Source organism: Hippocampus zosterae, chromosome 1, assembly GCF_025434085.1.
Source record: "Hippocampus zosterae strain Florida chromosome 1, ASM2543408v3, whole genome shotgun sequence".
Classification (NCBI taxonomy): Eukaryota; Metazoa; Chordata; class Actinopteri; order Syngnathiformes; family Syngnathidae; genus Hippocampus; species Hippocampus zosterae.
Window position 1 is genome coordinate 32,114,478 of NC_067451.1, and position 21,410 is coordinate 32,135,887.

The 21,410-nt window shown below is 44.9% G+C and overlaps 1 protein-coding gene across 2 annotated transcripts; it reads right to left on the reverse strand.

Moving 5' to 3' along the window:
- Positions 1 to 435: 435 nt before the first annotated feature.
- ccnjl (cyclin J-like) lies at positions 436 to 21,079 on the reverse strand. Of its 2 annotated transcripts, none has more exons than XM_052059881.1 (6): positions 20,798 to 21,079; positions 20,207 to 20,315; positions 12,106 to 12,316; positions 3,392 to 3,691; positions 3,131 to 3,290; positions 436 to 2,966 (listed from the first exon to the last, which is right to left on the reverse strand). In XM_052059881.1, the coding sequence occupies exons 2-6, from the start codon at positions 20,273 to 20,275 to the stop codon at positions 2,447 to 2,449; spliced, it is 1,260 nt and encodes a 419-aa protein (XP_051915841.1). In that variant the 5' UTR covers positions 20,276 to 20,315; positions 20,798 to 21,079; the 3' UTR covers positions 436 to 2,446. The 2 variants fall into 2 exon arrangements, with proteins under 2 accessions (XP_051915841.1, XP_051915842.1); XM_052059882.1 differs by having other exon boundaries at positions 20,777 to 21,079.
- Between the last annotated feature and the right edge of the window lie 331 nt (positions 21,080 to 21,410).

Genomic DNA, 21,410 nt, shown 5'->3' on the forward strand with positions numbered 1-21,410 from the left:
GGTACATTGATTAGGTGCGTTCAGGCAGTTAAGTCTCCTTCATTAGGCAAATTACTGACAAACCTCACCTTCACACTCTACATCAGTCTTGTTGCGAGGTCGGTGCCACGAACTTGAAAATAGCCAGCATTCAACCCAGCTTGATAACAAAGTTATTGATTAGATAAGTGCATCAAGTGTTCATTACCATGATCGGTGTCTTCACCAAGATGAAGAACTTTTTTTCCCCAGAATTGTATGTCAAACTGGTAGCCCTTCTCGTTCATCAGTAAAAACGCTTTTTCAAAAAGGTTGGTTACCCCTGTTCTAATGTGATCCAATACAAGAGCTGCATCAGTGTAAAAAAATCTCTCTCTCTCCTTCTCTATAGGTATGCACACACACACACGCACAAGCCCAACCTCGAAAGATAGACTGTCAGACACAACCCCAAACTCAGTTTTTACATGTTTATTTTTCCATGGCACATCATAATAAAAAATACACCATTTTACAATTCAGTGTGACAAAGCAAAACTATGAGATGGTACATTAAAAAAATAATACAATAAAAACAAAATCAAAATATAACTTGGACGTTTTTGGTGTGTCAGTGTAGTTCGGTGCGAGTCAAATCAGCACCACTCACAGAAGACAAATAAAACACGCAGTGATGCACTAATCTAGAGACAAATGCTTCCAGTGACACCTCTCACTCAAAGGTGGTGGCTGCAATATGTAACATAGTCATTGTGTTTCGAGAGCCGACTGCTCTCTAGCGGAAGGGTGACAGTAAGTCAGGTCACACAATTGTTCCAAATAACTTAGAAAAAGGAGTGAAGCAGTGGTGTTCAGACAGGAAAAAGCATATTGCACCTTTGTGGCAGGTCGATCAAGAAGTCACAAGGAATGAGCGCATTGAAATCTACATGGCACGAGATTCCCAAAAAGAAGTGAATGAAAAGAACCCTTTCGTCACTTGAGGAAATAACTCTTTAATAAACGTCAAGTCCATCGAAACAGCTGGGTCCAACGTATAAAATGGGTTTGGGAGTGAAAGACCGTTTGTGGTATCTCCTCTGAACACTGGCACACACAATCTGGATGTGTTTAAAAGTAACAGGAAGTGGAAAACTGGGCACTTTACAAACGTGGAATGCAATTACGCGCAACCGGATGCAGATGTTTGTGTTGCAAATGCCATCATGCATCATGTTTGGGAATGAAACATCTTTCGAGGGAATACAGTACACTTTCTGGCACCCCCCTACATTGCTGCGCTGAGTGTGGGTTCAATGTTTTGGGGATTCAGTCGCTCTCAAATGTTTGTTTTTTTTTTACAAACACGTGGCTGGTAAGTTCCCCAACCCTGACTTAAAGCATTTTAGCGCAGGATGAAGGTGAGTTTTAGCCTTTATGACAACAATGGTATGTTCTAGGTTGGTATTAAAAAAAAAAAAAAAGACATCCAAACGCAAGTTTATAAATAAAAAGTGATGGCATGTTCCAATGTAATATTCAAGTAATTTTGTTCAAGTCCCTGATACTTAAGTGGTTCACGTAAACATTGTCAACACAGACCGACCCAGCAGCTCAATAGAAGGCAGCAGCAGCATTTTATATGTACAGTACACCACTTCCAGGTCTGCTTCCCCATGCTGGTCCAGTCACATCAAATCTTTGACACCGGCTTTAAAACTTGGTTCACCTTATGTGCGCTGCAAGGCACGCCTTTGGAAGCGGTGACGAGAGATTCTTGTAGGTTTTGACTTAGCGGGCCAGTGAGGGCTTTTTTTTAAGCTGCCAACCGCACCTGCTGTGCACCAAACAAGGAGTTCTTCCGCCCCTTCACGGACTAATGCGGTGAGGAATTCCCAGAGAGGCCCTTTCGGGTTTGATGCAGCCTACATGCGTTTAATCAATGTTTGCCAACACGAAGAGCGCACGCGTTTCCTTCACATGGCACGACCCGAAAACACAAACTGCTCGGCAATGGTGCCCCAGTATGTGTTTTCCATCCCAAAAATATGGTCATTTTGGTAGAATGAGTCTTCTACAATCTATCTATCCATCTATCTGTAGATATAGATAGATATAAATGTATATGTGTCTATAAAATCAAAATGGGAAAATATTTTTTTCACAGCTTTGTTGTTGTTGTTGTGTTAGGTTTTTTTTTTTTGCACTTTTACAAAACTTGGCACTGTTTTCATCTCAGTCACAATCTGAGATGTCAGTCAAGTTTCTGAGGAGAAATCAGTCATGTCAGAGTGATGACCTCTACCGGATCTCTTTTGTCTTTGGACCGCTGCTTGCGTTTGAGATGTCTCTGCGAGAGGGGAGGGAGGGCGGGACGCGCCGAAGGTGTTGCCGTGCCGACGGAGAGAGAGGACAGACCCGCGAGAGGCAACGGGGACGGGAGAGCCGCGGCGCTCTCCCTCTGCCGTTCTCCCTCCGTCTCCTGGCGTCACCTGTCGAAGCAGCCGGCCGCGAAAGTGTGATGGGCCCCCAGGTAGCCTCCGGTGTAGGCCACGCTCAGGCAGTGGTGAGCTTCTCCGGCGAGGGCCATCTGAACGGATATGGGGCCCTGCAGCGGCAGCGCACGCGCTCCCGCCTGGAGGCCGGAGGGCAGACTTGAATAGGAAGGAAAGCCGCCCCCGGCGGCCAGGCAAGAAGCCCCGCTCAGGAGCCCGACCCGGTGGCTCTGAAAAAAGTCCTGAGACACGTTGACCACAGGCCCCAGAGCCTGAGCGTCAGCAAGCGTTTGCAGTTGAGACAGGGAGGGGGAATGTTGGGAGAGGTTTGGGAAGCGGTCCGGCTGAAAGAGCAGCTGCGGTGTGCTGGAGGTGGAGGACGAAGACGGCGGTCTCTGAATGGTTGACACCGGAGAGAGGTGAGAAGTTTGGCCCTGAGATTGCAGAGAGGAAGCTCGGTGCGGAGGGGCGCATTTGGTTTTGTTGGCCTCTTTTACGTCGTTGTCGTGAGCACTGGGGAAAGCAAAGACAGGCAGGCGGAGGCCTGTGTCAATGTCTAGTTTCGTAGAAAACAAAACAAACGCATTCGGTTCTTGACGCTGTGTTGTTCAGGATCAACTCCCACAAGCATGACCATCAAAATAAGAAGCGAGACTGAATGTGCTCGTGTGTCTTACAGCAGCATGAGTTCGATGCACTGGGTCAGGTGGTCCCAGGTGTAGCCGGTCAGTAGATGCAGCGCAGTTGTCCAGCTCGGGGAAATCTGGAGGCAAATACGCGACGCTGCCACGCACGCGGCAGCAACTTGGGATGGCCGGAAACTAAGGAAGGTGTGATCTAAAAAAATAAAAATAAAAAAAAAATTAAAAAATCATCAATCAAACAAACAAGATTGTGTCAGTTTTCAGTCCAAAGCAGTCCGTTGCCATTCGACCCACCTTGCAGTGAGACTTCCAGGAAGTAGTGAGTGTATTTGTCCATGAAAGCCTTAGTTTTGGAGAGGGAAGACAGGGGCCAGCCGTTGTACAGATCTCCCTCTTGCACTGAAGCGTTGAGGTAGTAGTCGATGAAGTGGGCCGGTGTGGGCATGCACAGATTCCAGCCAAAGGTCTCCAGCAGCAGAAGTTCCATTTTGATCAGATCCTTCTTGTTGAGAACCATGTTCAAATTACACATGAAGCCCAGCGAGTTCAGCTGCTCCAGTTTCGGCACTCTGTCCTCCTTCTCTTCAAATTTGCCTGGGGAGGATCACAGTGACACGTCACAATCACCGGTGGCAACTTGTCAACTGTGTTCAACTGAGGAGGGAGGTGGGTGGGGGTGTCTCTTTTTTTATTTATGATCACATACATGTAGATTTCACGACAAACAGCACTCACTTTGTTTTTCTTGAAACTACCGTATGTTATTGAAAGACACATTGTGAAACCCGTTAAATTGAGACTTGTTGACACGTTCCAATCTCCAAGGCTGTCAAGAACTTTTCACCCCATTATGCCATCAGATCTTAATATATATACCGTAATAAAACGAAGGCCGCATTATAGGGCTTATCCTGGTTAAACACCCTCTTTTTCTTAGTGCAAGGAAGACAACATGCTGACTGTTTGTTATGCATGCCAAGTGAAGAATCACACCTTTTTTTAAGTTTAGTGCCGATGATGTGGTTTCAGAACAAACCACGTTTCATTATCACGCCGGCTGGAGCAGCTCCAGGCTGAGTCACTTGATCAGCACAACCGCAGCAGAGGTCTGTCAAATGGTTTACCAAACAGCTCAAATGAAGTATTTCGTATTTAATTTGGAGGGAGCGAGTGCGGCGTCATCATCTTTTCCCCAAGGTGCATCGACTCTACGGAATGGTACATGCACATCAGCTCATCTTGATCGAGCTCCACTGACGGATCATTCGAGTTTACCCAAAGCCAAACGAGCAATTAGCATCTACAATAACAGACTCGGTCGTAACAGTCTTTGGATCATCCCACAAGAGCCTACAGCCAGCGATCACAAAGCAAGCGCCTGCTTCACATGAGTGGATAAGTTGACCGGCGCTGAACATCTGGCTGAAAAGCAAAGCCATTCAGCGAGCAGGTCTCGATGAGGCTCACTGAGATTACACAAGCCTGCGGCCGTCTATGAATAAGTCAGCTTCAGGCCTCATCCAGCATTTCCCGGCATCCTCGCTGACTCACTACATTTTGCCTTGCAAACATTACAGCAGTGCCCAACTCGAGACATCCCCACCTCTCATTTCCATGGCAACTGCCCAAAGCCTCAGGGGGTCCGTGTGACCAATGAGGAGAGGAGACTCAGCCTTGAATAGTTGATGTCAAACAGGCACGCTTCCAGCGCAAACTTTGAACAATCGCACCAAATCCAGTAGACACTTAAACAGCTTCTTCCCTCTAGCCATTAACTCCTTAAACAGTCACTGACGTAGTCACTCTTCTTGTACTACAAAACTACTGGTTACTCTAAAATGGTTCAATGATTTTGTTGTTTACGATGATACTAGTGCAGCGTGTTATACCGGAGACAAATTCCTTGTGTGTTCTACATACTTGGCCAATAAAGATGATTCTGATTCTGATCGCCACGCGGAGACATTGTGCCAATAAGCCGCGGGTTCTATTGTGCGCACGGGTACCACAGAGAAAACTCCAGAGCCACGGGCTTTGCTCCAAAACTACAAAACAGAAAGTAACATGTTTGATGGACCTCAATGACCATCGACCAAGGGAGTGCCGCTCTTCCTCACCAAGCGTGAATTTTAGCACCGACCTACTCTGAGGTGGGGGTAGGGTCAGTGGGGTGTGAGCGAGCCGGCCTGAGTAGTCCGGGTAAGCGGGGGAACCGCAGCTCCACTGGCCATGGGGGTAATTAGCGGAGAGGCAATAATGGCGTGTCTGCACCAAAACAGGAAGCTCGGCGAAACGAGGCCATTCACGCTTGGCGGCCACATTTTGTCACCCTCGTAGGAACTGGCTGGTGCCGAACGGCTGCGTCCATACAGACGTCGCCATAAAAACCCGTCGATACCGCAGCCTCTTTGATCTTGCCGCAAGTCCATCGTCCCCTTGAGCTTTTGTGCACCTGGAATGGGCGAATGACAATGTCAAACGTGGCATGTCTGCTTTTACACTACATCGTGTTGCATAGAACAGCTTTCGCGGATCGAGTTCAAAATGTGTCGTTTGCGGTCAAAAAAAATCTCTTTCTACCCATTTCACGCAATCAGAAGTCAAGTGGCAGTTGGGACAAAATTGCAGTTTAAACGGGGCAACCATATTCCTGGCAAGATTCTAATTGTAAAAAAATGTATTGTCTTGGATAAACGAATGTGAATCGATTTTGCGGTGGCGAGCCCCGAGTCAACATCAAAATGCCAAATGGCTTCAAGACGAGATGGTTGTTTTGCCCTCTCACGCTGCCATCTGAGATAATTGGATGAAATATCATTTTCAGATGCTGGAAAATGCATCTTGACAATCTCTTGCTGCACAGTCTGTCAACTTAATCCGCCAATACAGAGAAGATTAACTCAGAGTAGCAATAAGGTATATTTTAGTGTACGAGTCGATGGTTTTGCTTGTAAGACAACAGTAGAGGAACCATTCAGTCTTTACACACACACACACACACACACACACACACGCACGCACACACACACACACACGCACACAACAATGTCAAGCGGCAGGCATATTGTAAGGCAGATAAAACCTTTCCTCTCACATAAACACTTTGAGACAGTAATCCATGCCTTTGTCACATCCCGGCTCGATTACTGCAATGCCCTTCACTTTGGAGTCAGCCAGTCCTCCATTAAGCGCCTTCAGCTGGTCCAGAATGCCGCTGCTCGCCTCTTGACTGGTACTCGTAAGAGGGAGCATATAACTCCTACTCTGGCATCCCTTCATTGGCTCCCCATTCCTTTTAGAGTTATTTTCAAGATCCTCCTCTTTGTTTTCAATTCTCTGAATAATCTCGCGCCACCTTACCTCTCTGAGCTCATCCGCCACCTACACACCTGCCCGCCACCTCAGGTCTGCGTACCAGACATTATTAGAAGTACCAATAACTAACCGGAGGCTCAGAGGGGATCAAACCTTTTCTGTTGCGGGTCCCTCTCTCTGGAATGACCTCCCACTGAACATTCGGCAAGCCTCCTCGCTGCCCATCTTTAAAGCCCTCCTCAAAACTCACTTGTATTCTTTGGCGTTCGACTCAGCATGATTTTACTGCTTGGTGCTTTCTTCTTACTGTTTATTGTGTATGTTAAATCGCTCCATGTACAGCACTTTGTATGCAGCGATGGCTGTTTGAAAGTGCTCTATAAATACTGTTGACTTGACTTGACAGATGATCACGACAAAGGCCAGCTTTGTTTTGCTGTGCTCGAGCTGGTGCATTCCTCGCCAGTTAGTACCGCCTACCTGGAATGAGGGCGACAAAACGATCCTATCTGAAATCAACAGCGAGGGGAGGCGATAGCGTTTCGTAAGGTCCAGCCAATTCAAGGGCTTCTGGAGCTCTGCGTGATCATTCTCACGACATCTACAAGTGATGGCAAAGATGAGAACAGGCAGGGGAAAGGTCAGGCGGGAGGATAAGGCAAGACCTGGATGCAGGGCCTCTTCCCAGGTGCGCATTTGGGAGAAGAGATGGGATCAGAAACCCGACCGCTCTTTCTGCTTCACGACACAAGATAGCAGCTCCTCTGAAGAAGATACAGTGCTCGACATCAATGATGGCGCGCACACACACTCACACACTTTTCACCCCAGAATTTGAGATTTCCAAAACATTTTTTCTCAATTCTGACAATTAAACCCACTTGCAAATGATTGTTACAATTGTGTTCATCTAAAAGTAGTTTTGCTCGACTTTCATTGGCGCGTCCTCATTTTGGGAACATTAAATGACGGTTAGGAAAAAAAAATGGATATTTTGAATCTGCACATGAACAGATATTTTCCAAAGTTTCGTTGTAGAGTACCCACTCATTCGTAGCCCTGCATCCCAACTGCATTGATAATAGTAATGAGATTAATGAAGCAAGAAAAAGAATCCGAAGTGTCCGAGGATGTCAAATAATCTAAAATAGCTTCATGGGAAGTATTAATTTAAACTATGATATGTTTTTTGGAGAAATATTCATTCAGCGCCTCATTCTCCTTTCTTTTTTTTCCCTGTTTGTATTGACGTCCATGGAGGAATTTCCTTTGCTCGCGCCAAACCTTTTATTTGCTGCCTCATCTTTCATCAGGAGTGTGAAATTGCTCACAGCTCCATCATAGGATCTCCTTGTTGCCACCCCTGGCTGTGGCAGCTCTCACAATGCAGGTCCAAGTCGACCCTTGACCTGTGATGCTAATGGCCAGTGAAGTGGCCAGAAAAAAAGCAAAGAAATTGTGTGACTACGTAGTTGTGGTTGGTGGCTCGGGGCGTGCTACTAAGCGTGTAAATGCTGATACGCGTTAGTAAGCCCGTTGCACGTCACAAAACTTTCTTTTTATTCTTAAATGCCATTTGGCAATATCATAATGACACATTTAAATGACTGTGAAAGCCCAGTTGCACCACCTTTGTCAAATAGGATACAAAACAGTGGAGGTGGCTTTCTTTTGATATACATTTTGGGAGACCTCACTGGGTGGTTCAGTTCAAACTTATCCCACTTTGCAGCCCCCCGCCCCCCTTGCCTTTGAAGTAGCACTTTGCTCATTTCCCAACCGCCCCAAGGACGGTGGGCTGCTTTTACTGGCTGCCATGCCCCAGGACCGGCTCGCTATGCCTGGCCGACACAAGGTGAGACAACTGAGTGGAAACAGACCCCGTAGCAAAAAGTAAAAGGACCCCACAAGAGAAAAGGCAGTCCAATTATGTGGCAGCAGCAATTCCAAGCCTTTTTAAGATCAAACACTGTGAGGAATACTACTTGAACGGACATCTTGACTGGGCGATCGGGGCAAAAATCTATACGGGCTGGTCATAAGGTTGCCCCAGCAACCAACATGTCATTTAGCAACGTTAGCTTTAAGTCTCTGCCATACAAGCACACATCCTCCCTGCTCCTAGTCTCCATTCCCCTCCCCCTCTCGGAGAAGGGTCTGGCTGCACGTCCTGCTTGCATTGACAGGCTTTTGTTTGAGGCCTGACTCGGAGAGCATATGGCAGGTGCCCCTCAACCCCTGAGTTCCTCCCCACCCTCAGAGGCCTGCGGAGGTGCAATGTGTCGAGTCAATATTTCACAGAGTCTCACAGGATGCTCGATTTGTTTGTTTGTTTGTTTGTTTGAGGTTCCGGAATCAGGCTGCTTGAGTAAGAAACGCAACAATCGACAATCAAACAATATGTGCGGCTCTTTGTAATATGTTGCTGTTGCTGCTTGTAACACTCAACATCTTATTTTCATCAACTGTCAAGTGGGAGTATATCTGAAAGAGCTCAACCTGCCGTCAACTCAAACGCCAATAACACATGCACTTCCTCTCTGTCAGTATCATTAACATTCATAACAAAGCATCAAATGTCCTTTTGTTTAAAATCATATCTGTAGCTCTTGAATTGAAATTCATTCGATTGTATAAGTCGTCACCATGTGGTCAACAGTACATGTATCGTATTTTCCACACTAAAAGGCGCACTGGATTATGAGGCACAACTGCAATGAATGGCCTATTTTGTCTTAGTTTTTTTTCATTTGTGAAACGCACCGCATTATAAGACGCAATCGACAATGCATCCACTAGATGAGCTATGCTCAAGGAAATGCCAACAGAACGATCAGATGTCAGTAAAACGTAGATGATTGGACTGTCTCAGAAGTGTTTGTTATTTATTCCTTTGTTGTGTATTCACAAACGAGGAAATCACAAAAGAAATTATGTGGGGGGAGGGGGGGCTATAGAATTTATTTTGGGATTTCCTCGCTTGATTTTCTGTTTTGATGCATTATTTTCAATTTTTGTAGTTTCTTTCTTGAACGTTAATTTACGTTTTTCGGAAGCGGTCATGAAAGCCTCTCGAGTCGAACGGAAGAAGAGAAAGCACGGAGACTGACAAAGACGTACCTGTATTTGTTGAGACCGTTTTAAAAAATGAACACCATAGCTCTCCTTTTTTCGGAGCTGCAACAAAAACGTATTTAATAAAGGAGCGACACAGTTCGCTGAACCAACAGCTAGTTAATACATTGTAAGCATGTCTCCAGCAAGGAGCCAACTTGGGGTCGACATATTACCGTAATGTCCATACACAAGGCGCACTGGATTTTAAGGCGCTCGTGAGCTTTTAAGAAAATGGAAGACTTTTTGGTGCGCCATCCTGATCCTGAACTCGATCAGGATGTGTGATCATTCCAAGGCATCACAGCCTTCAGATAAGAAGTAACATGCCATTCCTCAGGGATGTTTGAGGAAAACAACAAGGTCCCTAAATAAATGCTTCCAACAGCCAGTAACACTCGTTCCCAGGGGGGCCTGAAAATCAGACTATAATCTTACTACAGCACAAGAGGCTCATCTATGAACAAACATCCACCCGGAAAGACACAATGGAGTAACGGGATTAAGCTGTGACGACTGGGAGGCACAAAGGAGGTAGCGATTAATTAACCAGAACAGTTTTAAGAAAGAATGAGCGTGGCTGTCTGAGGCAGTTTGATAATTAGGCCAGATTCCAAGGCAACCCCGGGGACAGATAAAAAGTAGAGACAACTCCAAATCAAACACCCTTTTAAGCTTTCATCAATAATGCCAGGGACTAACTGCAGAAAGCCGTGGAGCATGAGAGGGGCTCCAGAGCGCAAACACACAATCAAAGGTTTCTATTAAAAATGGATATCATCTGTTACAGAATGCAGAAAAAAAGATCTGTTCAGACGGGCTTGACAACATCGAAAATCACCCTTAAATCATTTCTTTTCAATGTAATCGCTTCCTCGTCTCATCCTAATCCGTCCTACCGAATCGAAGTCTGATCGCAAAACCAGGCCTGAGCATCATTACTCAGCTTGCACACAAACATAAACTGCACCCTCCCAAGTGAGTGGGCCCCGTTCCAGACACCATCATTAGCCTAATTACCCATGATGCCAGAGGTTGCGTTCTAGTACCCCCCCCCCAAAAAAAAACAACCTCACAGCTAGTTCATCACCAAACAGAACGAGAATTCCATGATTTTTGTGCAAATAGCTAGTACTGTATTGTACCAGTATGTTAACTTTGTAAAAATATTTTGGGCTTATTTACAGTGCTAGTTGATGTACAGAAAGCAACAACAAAAAAAAGCACCAGATAGTGAATGAAAATTGGATTAGTGTGGATTTGCGAGAAGGATTATATGGAGTGAACACCCGGTTTTCAAAGGGGATACATTCAGCTGTGATCAACCCGCAACATGAGAAATTCTGCAGAGCTCTGTTTATCCCCAAATTATTTTACTCCCCGTACCCCGTGCTTGACTGGTTAGCGCGTCAGCCTCATAGTGCAAAGGTGCAGGGTTCAATTCCGGCATTGGCGTTCCTTTACATGTGCTGCCCGTGTCTGCGTGGGTTTTCTCCCACATTTCAAAAACATGCATGGCAGGTTCACTGGGCACTCCAAATTGTCCCAAGGTATGAGTGTGAGCACCAATGGTTGTTTGTCTATATGTGCCGTGCGATTAGGCGGCAACCAGTTCAGGGTGTCCTCCGCCGACTGCCCGAAGACAGCTGGGATAGGCTCCAGCACGTCCCGCGACTCTTGTGAGGGTAAAAGCAGGTCAAAAAAATGGATGAATGGAAGGATGGATTTTAGTCCTCCTACACCAGCTGGTTACAAACCCAGTCCTCTTGGGCCATTATCCAAGGTTGGGCATCACTGTCCTCCACGCTTTCAACACATTTTAAACTAATTAAAAGTTAACAAATTGTAACAAAAAATGTGAATCATAAAATGTATACACAATAGTGTACCAATGATAGTGTCTTTAAGAGGCGGGGCCTGATGGTGTGGCATGAAACGTCTGCGAGTGCGCATGAGTGTCTAAGCGTGAGCTTCGGCCGTCTGCAGCTTCCATGTGAGCTCATTCTGCTTTACCGTTCTTTCAGCACTGGATCTGTCCCTCCATTTTCTCATCCGCTTCTCCTCACGAGGGTCGTGGGGCGTACAGGAGCCTATCCCAGCCGTCTTCGGGCAGTAGGTGGAGTACACCCTGAACCGGTTGCCAGCCAACCACAGGACATACAAACAACCATTCATACTCACAATCACACCGAGGGATCATTTAGAGTTCCATTAACCTGCCATGCATTTTTATAGAATGTGGGAGGAAACCGGAGTACCCCAAAACATGCAAACTCCACTCGGGAAGGCCGGAGCGGTATCGAACCCAGCACGTCGGCACTATGAGGTGGATGTGCTCACGAGTCGGTCATCGTGCCGCCCCCCCACGACATTGTATCAACGACTGAAATGTGCATCAACACTTGTGGCTCTCCTTTCCCATTGGTGAGAGCATTAAAGAAAGGAAGTCGACAGTCAAAGATACAAAACCCATCACTGAAAAAAAGGAACTGGGGGGTGGGGGGTACAGTGTGACTGATTGTGACATAGCGTGAAACCACTTTATAGAAAATACAAGGTGAATTGAATGTTGGCCTTACTGGCTAAGAGCAGACAGGACAGGGCAATGACATAGAGCTGCTTGACGGCCACATCGTAGTGGTCCATGAAGAGGTCCAGCAAGTAGACGGCGAGGTGGCGTGCCGTTGGACATAACTGGTAGCGATTACTCAGGATGGCCAACAAGTCTGCAAAGTAGCGACGCATGCCAATCTGCGGTGAATGGGCTCGATAGACGGGTAACTTCAACTCCTGGGGAAGAGACGGAAAAAAAACACGTGAATGATTGTGCGTGGGTAGCAGGGTGTACAGGAAGCAATAGCGGGTAGCTATAGGGGTTGTAAACCGCATGCATAATAACTGAGTTGCGCAGGTCTGCCGCTGGGTGTTAGGAGTGGTGCTGTGGGGTTAAAATACTCATCTAACTCTGCCTCCATCACATCTTGATTATGGTGTCAAGTCATTTCTTTCTCCTTCGTTGCGGCAAAGAGGAGCTAATTTGGATCAAGCAAGAGGTCTCTGAGTATCGGGTATGGCTGTTGGTGTCTGTGTGTGGTTGGCTGGGTTGACGGGGGTCGCTCTTCTCAGAGATGGAGGAGTGGATAGGATTAGGTTTCACCCTGAGCATGTCTTCTATTCATGTCCCATTAGCTGCATGTATTCCAAAACAGTAGGAAGGTTCTAAGGAGCATTAGCATTGAATTGGCCTCAGCATCTTCTCAATCAGTCAGGGAAAAATCAAAACTAAGAAAGGACAAGGCTCTAGTTTCTGTATTCCGCAAGTATAAAAGGCATATTTTGGTTTGTGCAAACACACAAAGGAGCTACGTTCGTCAGATGTTTAGGGCAGAAAATATTTGTGCTCTTGGAAATACTGTAAAACAACAACAACAAAGGCTTTTGATCTGGATGTATTAAGAGATTGGGGATTGCCAAAGTAATCCTATTTTAAAATTGTGAAGGGTCTTTACATGAGAAAAATTGAGTCAGGACAGTTGTTTGAAGCAAGCCTCCATTTAAGCAAATTGCAACACTGTGCAAAACAGATTGCTTTAAAGAAAAAAATGTTCATTCTGGAAGGATTACAGGAAATGTCACCTATTTATCTTGAATGCCATAAAAAAAAATACATACAACCGGATCCAAAAAGTGACTCTTCAATGTGATCCCAAACTAAACAATGCCGCCCCCTCCACCATCACCACCACCACCCAAATCCACATAAAGCAACTCCACCCCCTTTGCCAGAATCCACCATACCACCCAGTCCGCCCCAAACTCTCCTCCCACTGCTTCAGCTCCTGCCTCTCGTCCATCTGTCTGTCTGTCTGAGGTTACAAGGGGTGCGGGAGGACTGGGGTGGGGAGAGCTCCAAAGAGTTGGGGGGGGGGGGGTCGGAGTGGAGTGGAGAGGTGCCTTTGTGGAGGACCTGCACGATAATTAAGGATTCCACAGCTGCCTCTGGCTGATTTGCATGTCTGGTAATTTGCCACATGCTCCACAGTGCCACTATCTCCCACATCAGGGCATTTGCACCGCAGCAAACGTCATTAAAGGCTGGAACAGACTGTGGGGGAGCAGGCAACATGGAGGAAACCACAACACTGCATGAAGGTGTTTTAATGATCCAAATTCCATGATTGTGCATTTGTTTTCTTTGTGCGTACTCATGAAATTACACACATGCAGTCAAAAACTCGAAAAGTCGAAATCGCTAGTTCAATAACGAGCAATTTCACAAGATGCTCTTTCACTACGTATCAAACATTAATTCAATACTGGGTGATTCCTACAATTTCACAGAAAGACAAACTAATCAGCAATGTGCACAAATTTTGGCTATTGTTATTTTTATTTTATTTTATTGTTTTCTATCCTGCTTAGGCATGTATTTGATATGTGAATGAAGATTTTGCTACGTCATGTGATAATCAGTACCTTTTGCGAGAGAATGTTTATAGGCAAATATGCAAAATTTTTATGACTCCTAAGTTGCTCCGTAATACAAATTACAATGGGGGTGGTGGGGTGGAAGGGGGACATTTATTTCACATAAACTGAGACTGAGAACTGTATAGCTTGGACTCAAACCACAAATCCCCTAATCGTGGCTGCGTTCGTGAATATGCTCGGGGCACTGATCGGAAACTCAAAGAGCGTTGTTCAAATGTGCCGTTCGGTTATTCAGAGTACCTTAAAGAAGGAGTGCCGGAGATCAGTGAATCAGGCAGCACAGACGGAAACAGTTCAAGTATGAGCTGTCGATCGGTTAATAAAGTTGCCCGTGTTCAAATAGCAAATGGAGGAGAGTGAACTCTGCCTCTCTGAACACACAGACTCGCAGAGTGGTGTATGGGCGTTGGATTTAAATTCCCGACGCAACGACGGGAAACAAGTTCCAGTTGGATGTACTGTACCTTCTGCTCTCAACTACAATACAATACAATACATGCTGATTTATATGGCACTTTCACAACAGCGGCAGCTGTAACAAAGCGCTTAACAAAAGTTAACATAAATTTTTTGTTATGTGTATTATTTTACTTTATGTTAACTGTTTTGTAAAGCGCTTTGTTACAGCTGCCGCTATATAAATCAGCATGTATTGTATTGTATTGTATTGTATAAAGTAAAACAACCAACACAACATAAAACACGGACAGTCGTGCAGTCCTAACCACTTTTCTGTCACACGCTTTGTTGTTTGAAGCAGTTTGAGATGAAAGAGGAGAGAATCAAAGTGTCCTTTAACTAGTGGATCAGAGACATCATGCTCAAAATGTGCACACGTCGGCTACAAGCTAAGTTTCAAAGTCAACAAGAAGCTGTAGCATCCATTGACGAAAAAAGAGATTGGTTCACTTCTCCTGCCCCATGGAAATCCATTTCAATTGCAAGCGTCGACTCTCGGTTCCAAAAACGCATCAGCGCTCTGCGCCAACGGTCCTCTCTCCTCATCCTCAACTTCAGCAGCCATCCATCCAGCCGCACCAATGCTAATGGTGGGTTATTGCGCCTTTTGTTACTCTAAATAAGGGGTGTCAAACTCCTTTTTGTTGAGGGCCACATTGTAGTTACAGTTTGCCTTGGAGGGCCGTTATGACCGTCTAAATGTTTCATCACCTCCAGATATCACATACACAGAGACCAGCAAATTGATGGATAACTAGTTTTAAGATCAGAAGTCAAGAATAATAACTCTTACTGTGGATAACAAATGACAATTACAACTTTTGGTTCTGACTTTAGCAAGCATCATGGAACTTGACATGCTTGATTTGCTTTCGCGGGCCACATAAAATGATGTGGCGGGCCAGACCTGGCCCCCAGGCCTTGACTTTGACACTGTGCTCTCAATGCTTGTGGTGCAAAGACGACACATGCTGAAGGAGCGATATGTTGTCAGACTTTAGTTGCCATGACTACTACTCCTTCTGTTTTCATTTCTTCTTTTATTTTCTTTCGGTTAGTGGCAAATATTTTTGGTGCATGACTGCCACCATTTCAGCATGCTAAAGAAGGTGGCCAGGATGCAGTAATGCATCAAAAATATTTGCCAACTGCCAACAGAAAGCCAACATGATTAGAGGACGGGATTTTGGGGGCCAGTCCGGGCTCTAATTTGAATTCATGCAAGTCGCCCTGAAGCATAAATCGCCAGACCAGCCAAACTATGAAAAACATTGCATGCACCCTATGCATGACTGTCCGTGTTTTATGTTATGTGTTGTGTTCATTATTTTACTTTGTTAACTGTTCTGTTAAGCGCTTTGTTACAGCTGCCGCTGTTGTGAAAGCGCTATATAAATCAGCTTGTATTGTATTGTATCACCTGAAAAATACGGTAATACAACAGTAGCGTGTTTTGCCATTTATGGTTTTGACAGTGTAACAGTACTCAAGCACTGTGTAAATAGCCCTTTAAGGCGGAAGCAGTAAAGGGAGCAGTTCTTGCGCTGTTGCTCCCCTAGAGAAGTTCATGTTTCTGTTGGTAAGCAGGTTTACATTAAAACAACAAAAATGAAAATACAAGCGGAATTGGATGCACATTGGTGTGATGATCATTTTCAATCAACAGCATTCAAATCCGGGTGAAATTTGAAAGGCATTTTAGCTTCAAGTAACAAGCAACCTGCAAATGTGTTGGCAATACGGATGAAAAATCAGACTAAAAAACATTCATTCATTTTTAAAATACACCTTGAAAAAAAATTACATCCATGAACTTGCTGAACTTTTGTCAATTAAAATAATTGTATTAAATCACAATCTATCATGGGTGGCACGGTGGACGACTGGTTAGCACATTGGCCTCACAGTGCAGAGGTGCAGGGTTCGATTCCTGCTCCCGCCTTCCTGTGTGGAGTTTGCATGTTCTCCCCGTGCCTGCGTGGGTTTTCTCCGTGTACTCCGGTTTCCTCCCACATCCCCAAAACATGCATGGCAGGCTGATTGAAAACTCCAAATTGTCCTGAGGTGAGCATGAGCGAGGATTTTGGTATGTCTATGTGTTCCCTGCGATTGGCTGGCAACCAGTTACTCGACAATCTGTACGCCGGCAATGTGTCTACTTTTGGTGAATGTGTAAATATTTCTGGCTCTTAAAATCATGCAATCTATTGCCACTTTGTGTTACCTCCAGATGTGAGTAATTCTCCTCATGTGACACTTTTCGAAGGGATGACTCAGAAGGTAGTGTGCATCCTTAAAACACAACAGTCAAGTAATATATGCCGTTAACACAAAAAATAAAAGTTAAAGCAAAACGAAACGAAAAAAGAACAAGGAAAACATTGACCAAATAAAAATTGACTCCAGGCCTAAACGGCACACAGACATTTACAATCAGTCAAAAGACACCTATTTAACCTTTAGCCCAGTCCGCATTCAGTTTTAAATGAAGGCAAACTCTGCATGTTGCCTTAATTTCCAAGCTAAAAAAAGATTTTCAGAATGCGGTGGAGACTTAACCACTACATTATTTTAGGCCGCTGTGAAAATAGTCTTGTGTAACAGTCTGCTCTTTCAAAATGCGGGCAGGGAACCTGTGTCTCAGACATGGAGTGAAGCAAATTCGGCGCTCCACGCCCCACTGTTTGCGTGTGATGCTCCCATGAAGCCACACATCACCAACGGGCCATCTCGCACATTGGGGGTTTATTTGCAGCTCAGTCTGCATGCGTATACAGCCAGGCCAGCTGACGGCTCACTCTGAATCACACCCTGTTTTTCTGAATAGAGGATTGTGCGAGGGAATGTCTACTTTTGAACTTGTAAGCATCGCAATCAAAATCGGATGCCTTCACATAACACGACGCACGCGGAATACCTGAAACTGTTATCTAGGATCTTCTCTCACCGTGACGCTGGCAGGGACTTGAAGGGACTGCCGCTCAAGTGACAGATGTCTCCATTAAAGTCGCATGGGGGAAGAAATATGACCACGCTTAAGCTTAATTAAGACATTGCCAATTAATGAGCCTCGACTCATCTATGCAATCCCATTTAGATCATTCTAAATGGGCAACTTGGCCGGGTAATTACATTTTGCCGCCAACGTTTACAAAACGTGAAACATCCGAAGAGATTTTGTTCCATCACCACAGCGAGAAAGGCTGCATTTTCAGATTTGTTCTGACCAATCGTGAAGCCCTGCTTTACAAACATGACATTTCGTTCATGGGGAGAACAACGAGGAAAGCAAAAGTCAACGCCAATCGCGGACTGTTCATTTGGTACATGAGCCTTCAGGGAGGGACATCACCCACGCTGTGTCTCTGAATGAATGATTGATCCTAGGGCCCAACCAAAATGTATTTTTTTTTAGGCTGATGCAAATTCTGATATTTGGCAGAAAGAAAATTTTCAAGCACAAAACAAGACAGCGCTAAATCTCACTCAAAACTTTCCCCTCATTTCCTTTTTAGTAGTTATAAATTAAGAAGATTTTATACTGTTCTCCTCTTCCACTTGTTACTCACGGTGGTCATAGAGGATCATTCATTCATTCATTCAGAAAGAAAGAAAGCTAAATCATGACCAGGATCTTCGGCAGCACAGACGTTACACGGCCATCCACCACTGTTGTAAATGTTGGCAGTGTTCAGGTGCAGTCACGCAAGCAGTGGGACAACAATGTCATCTTCTCAGGAAACATGCGTATTGACGCAAGGGCATCCATCTTTCTGAGTGACACTTAACAGCATTTACTCTTTCATGAAAAAAGAAGAATATATCAGTTTCATTGGCAAAACTGTGGCCACTTTTGATTATTTTAAAATAGGGTTCAAAATGGCCAATATAATTGCTCCAATAATGAATTGACTGGTCAAGCCCGACATAGAGACGTTTGCAGCTATTTAAAAAAAAAAAACATTCATATATATATATATATTTTTTAAAATCCAATACAGTCAAACCTCAGTTTTCGAACGTCTCAGTTCTCGACCAAAATATTTGTGATTTTTACACTGCGGATTATGACCGAAAACCAGTTTTTGACCAAATTGAACAAACTCGAATACGCCACTTGACTCCTCTCGGCTTCCTTACACGAAGAAGTGACGCTTCCTCGTGTAACGTACATTGCGAGCAGACGTATTTGTTGTGATTTACGCGAATCTGACCGTTTTTATATTATTTCTGCATCGTGTATTAGCCCCTAATCATGGGCTAATAAAATAGTTTCAAATTTCAAACAAATCACTTTTTGAACAGCCTTCTGGAACGACGTATGGTCGAAAACCGAGGTATGACTGTATATTAAAACGCTCTGCATGACCTGACAGTAGAAAATGATTTAAAAGTTTTTTTCTGTGGGTAGACCAGCTCTTTCTGACCCCATTTTATACCTCCAATGTAATTTTCAATTAATTTGTCTTCATCATGGCGGAAATAAAACAAGTGAATCAGCGAATGTACACTGAGACGACGCGACTGAAGGATGAAGCTTGTGTGGACACAGGGAGGTTCTTGCCTATAGTTTTTTAAGGTTATTTAAGTCCTTTCAGCAACAACCGTTTTAAAGAAGGAATCTCTACTTGATGGCGCAGGAGACAAACTTTGTTTTGAGGTGCGGACGGCTACATTTGCGCGGCTGCATATGGCCAAAACCAGAGGCGTGACGTGACCATTCCCATCAGATCATCAGGTGAGTTCTTATATTTTAACTGATTCTACAATCTAAAAAACACAACATCTAACTGGGAACATTTCATTTTTGGCAGTACAGGTACTCCATCATGAACAAGTCAAGCTAGCAATGTAGCAGCCTTGGCGTTAGTGAGATGGGGGCGTTTCTTTGGGTGGAGAGGAGAGAGGCTGCATTCAAATCTTGTAGTACTGTAAGGACTACATACTCCAACTACACCACCACTATCAAGTCTCAATTACAGAAGCCATCAATACTGTACCAAAACGCTATATGACAGCAGCGCAGAACTGCCAAATGCAGTGGAACCGCTATTTATGACTGTCTCAATGTTCAAATCATTCAATTTATAAACCACAGAGCAATTAAAAATACTGCTCTTCGTGCGAACCTTGTCGCGGTGCGCAAACGTTTCATTCATCCCTTTTGCGGCCCGGACCGCGGCCATTTTCGGGAGGCGGATCATTTCAGCCCCTAATTGTACTCGACTCTGAAAGAAACAAATCTACAATGAGGTATCTTTGAATGGACCGAAAGAGGTCTGGACTAACGCAGACTGGCGACGCAGTTTGCACGCGTTCCGGCAGGGCAGCTGCATAGGAATGAGGACCACAGTTCTGCTTGTTGTTGTAGTTAACTTGGCGAATAATGTTTTTCATATTTATAATATTTGTTAAAGGATAACTTTTAAATTGACAAACCTGTTCAAGATCGAATTTAAAGTTTATAGATCAAGGTTCCAACGTACATAGTCAGTGCGCCTAAAAGAAACACTACTACTAGTGTTGCTAAAAAATTACCGGAATTACATTGATGAAATATTAGAAATAGGGATGTAAATGTAGGTCAGTGCTTCTCATCGTGTACAGGCCAAAAGACAGAGAGTGGCCCTGGCAACTCTACCAGTGATGAAAGCGTGAATATCTGTGTCGCCATCAGTGTTATGTTCACGTTGTCAACAACTTAACAGCTGCTTGGCAAGGTGAACTCACCTTGATGCGGAGGGACTGATGGATGTCTGCAGCAAGTTGTCCTTTCCACCATTGCAGCTCTCTTTCCATCTTTTCCCATCCAGAAGAGCCTTTCAGGATCTGCTTGGACCTGCAGAGACACACGTGTTCCACAACATCAAATGGAAAGCTGATATGGGTTATGTTACTATTTTCTCATCAATAATTACTGATGAAAGGCATTTTTATAGTGAGCAATATAGAAGTCTTGATGGATTCCAAAACATCCTCATCGAAAAAGTTGATATTCGGTGTTCGTCCGAGGCCATTTCCAATTGCGGGGAGTTTTAATGGCCGTTCAAATGTATCACGGACGCTTTCTGACAATCTTTTAAACGGGTACGAATTAAACTACAAGTCACATTCACCTTAGGGTCGCCGTTTCAATGTATTAGCAGCACCACACGCGACACACAAGTTAAAGAGTCCTCATCACTCGTGTATAAAAAACCGGTGTGAAAATGAGCGCGTCGTGATATCGTTTAGCCCCCTCGACTCGTCCACGTTTAATTTCATCTTGGATACAACGGCAAAACTTTTTTTATAACCGACCTTGTTCAACGTGCCACTCACCGCTCCGTCGGGAATGCCCCCCAGACCCCTTTGTCTCAGTCCGACATCCTGAACGAGACAACTCCGTTTCGGCTCAACTTTGAAGAAAGCCCTCTTTACTGGGCGAAAAGGTGGACTTGGGGTGCTCGGAGCAAGTTCCCTCAAAGGCCACTGACCCCGAATCCCGGCACGGACCGTTTTGCGTGCTGTGTTGACACTTTTTCCGAGCGATTTGCTCGGCGAAGCTTCGGCTGGAACAAAGTCGCCTGCTCGGCTGCACCAGCTGCCGCCGTTACGGCTAGAGGCTCATGCGCTTGACTCGGGAGTTCCTTCCTGCTTGCTGGGAAATGTAGTCCTTTTCCCACTGCGGGCTTCGTAAGAGGACCGCAAAGCTCTGTCAGGTTTTTTCCAACGTTTTACGCGATGCGGCTCCCGACAACAAAGACATGGTCGTTGTTCAATTTATTGTTGTAACTGCACCAAAATAACAATAGCCAGTTTTTAATGACAATACTTAACGCTTTGTGGCTGTGGAACTGCCAGACAATTTTGCTTAGCATCGATCCCAAAACTTTTAGATATTTGCTATCTTGGACGAAGTCTTTCCTGGTGGCTCACACTCTGTAGAATCCTG

What these genes read in the sequence shown, in the direction of transcription:
- ccnjl (XM_052059881.1), bottom strand. Translation starts at nt 20,275, where the DNA reads ATGGAAAGAGAGCTGCAATGGTGGAAAGGACAACTTGCTGCAGACATC. An exon ending in ATCAGTCCCTCCGCATCAAG is followed by an intron (nt 12,317 to 20,206) that starts GTGAGTTCACCT and finishes TCTCTTCCCCAG; the next exon opens with GAGTTGAAGTTACCCGTCTA. An exon ending in TGCATCGAACTCATGCTGCT is followed by an intron (nt 2,967 to 3,130) that starts GTAAGACACACG and finishes TGCTTTCCCCAG; the next exon opens with TGCTCACGACAACGACGTAA.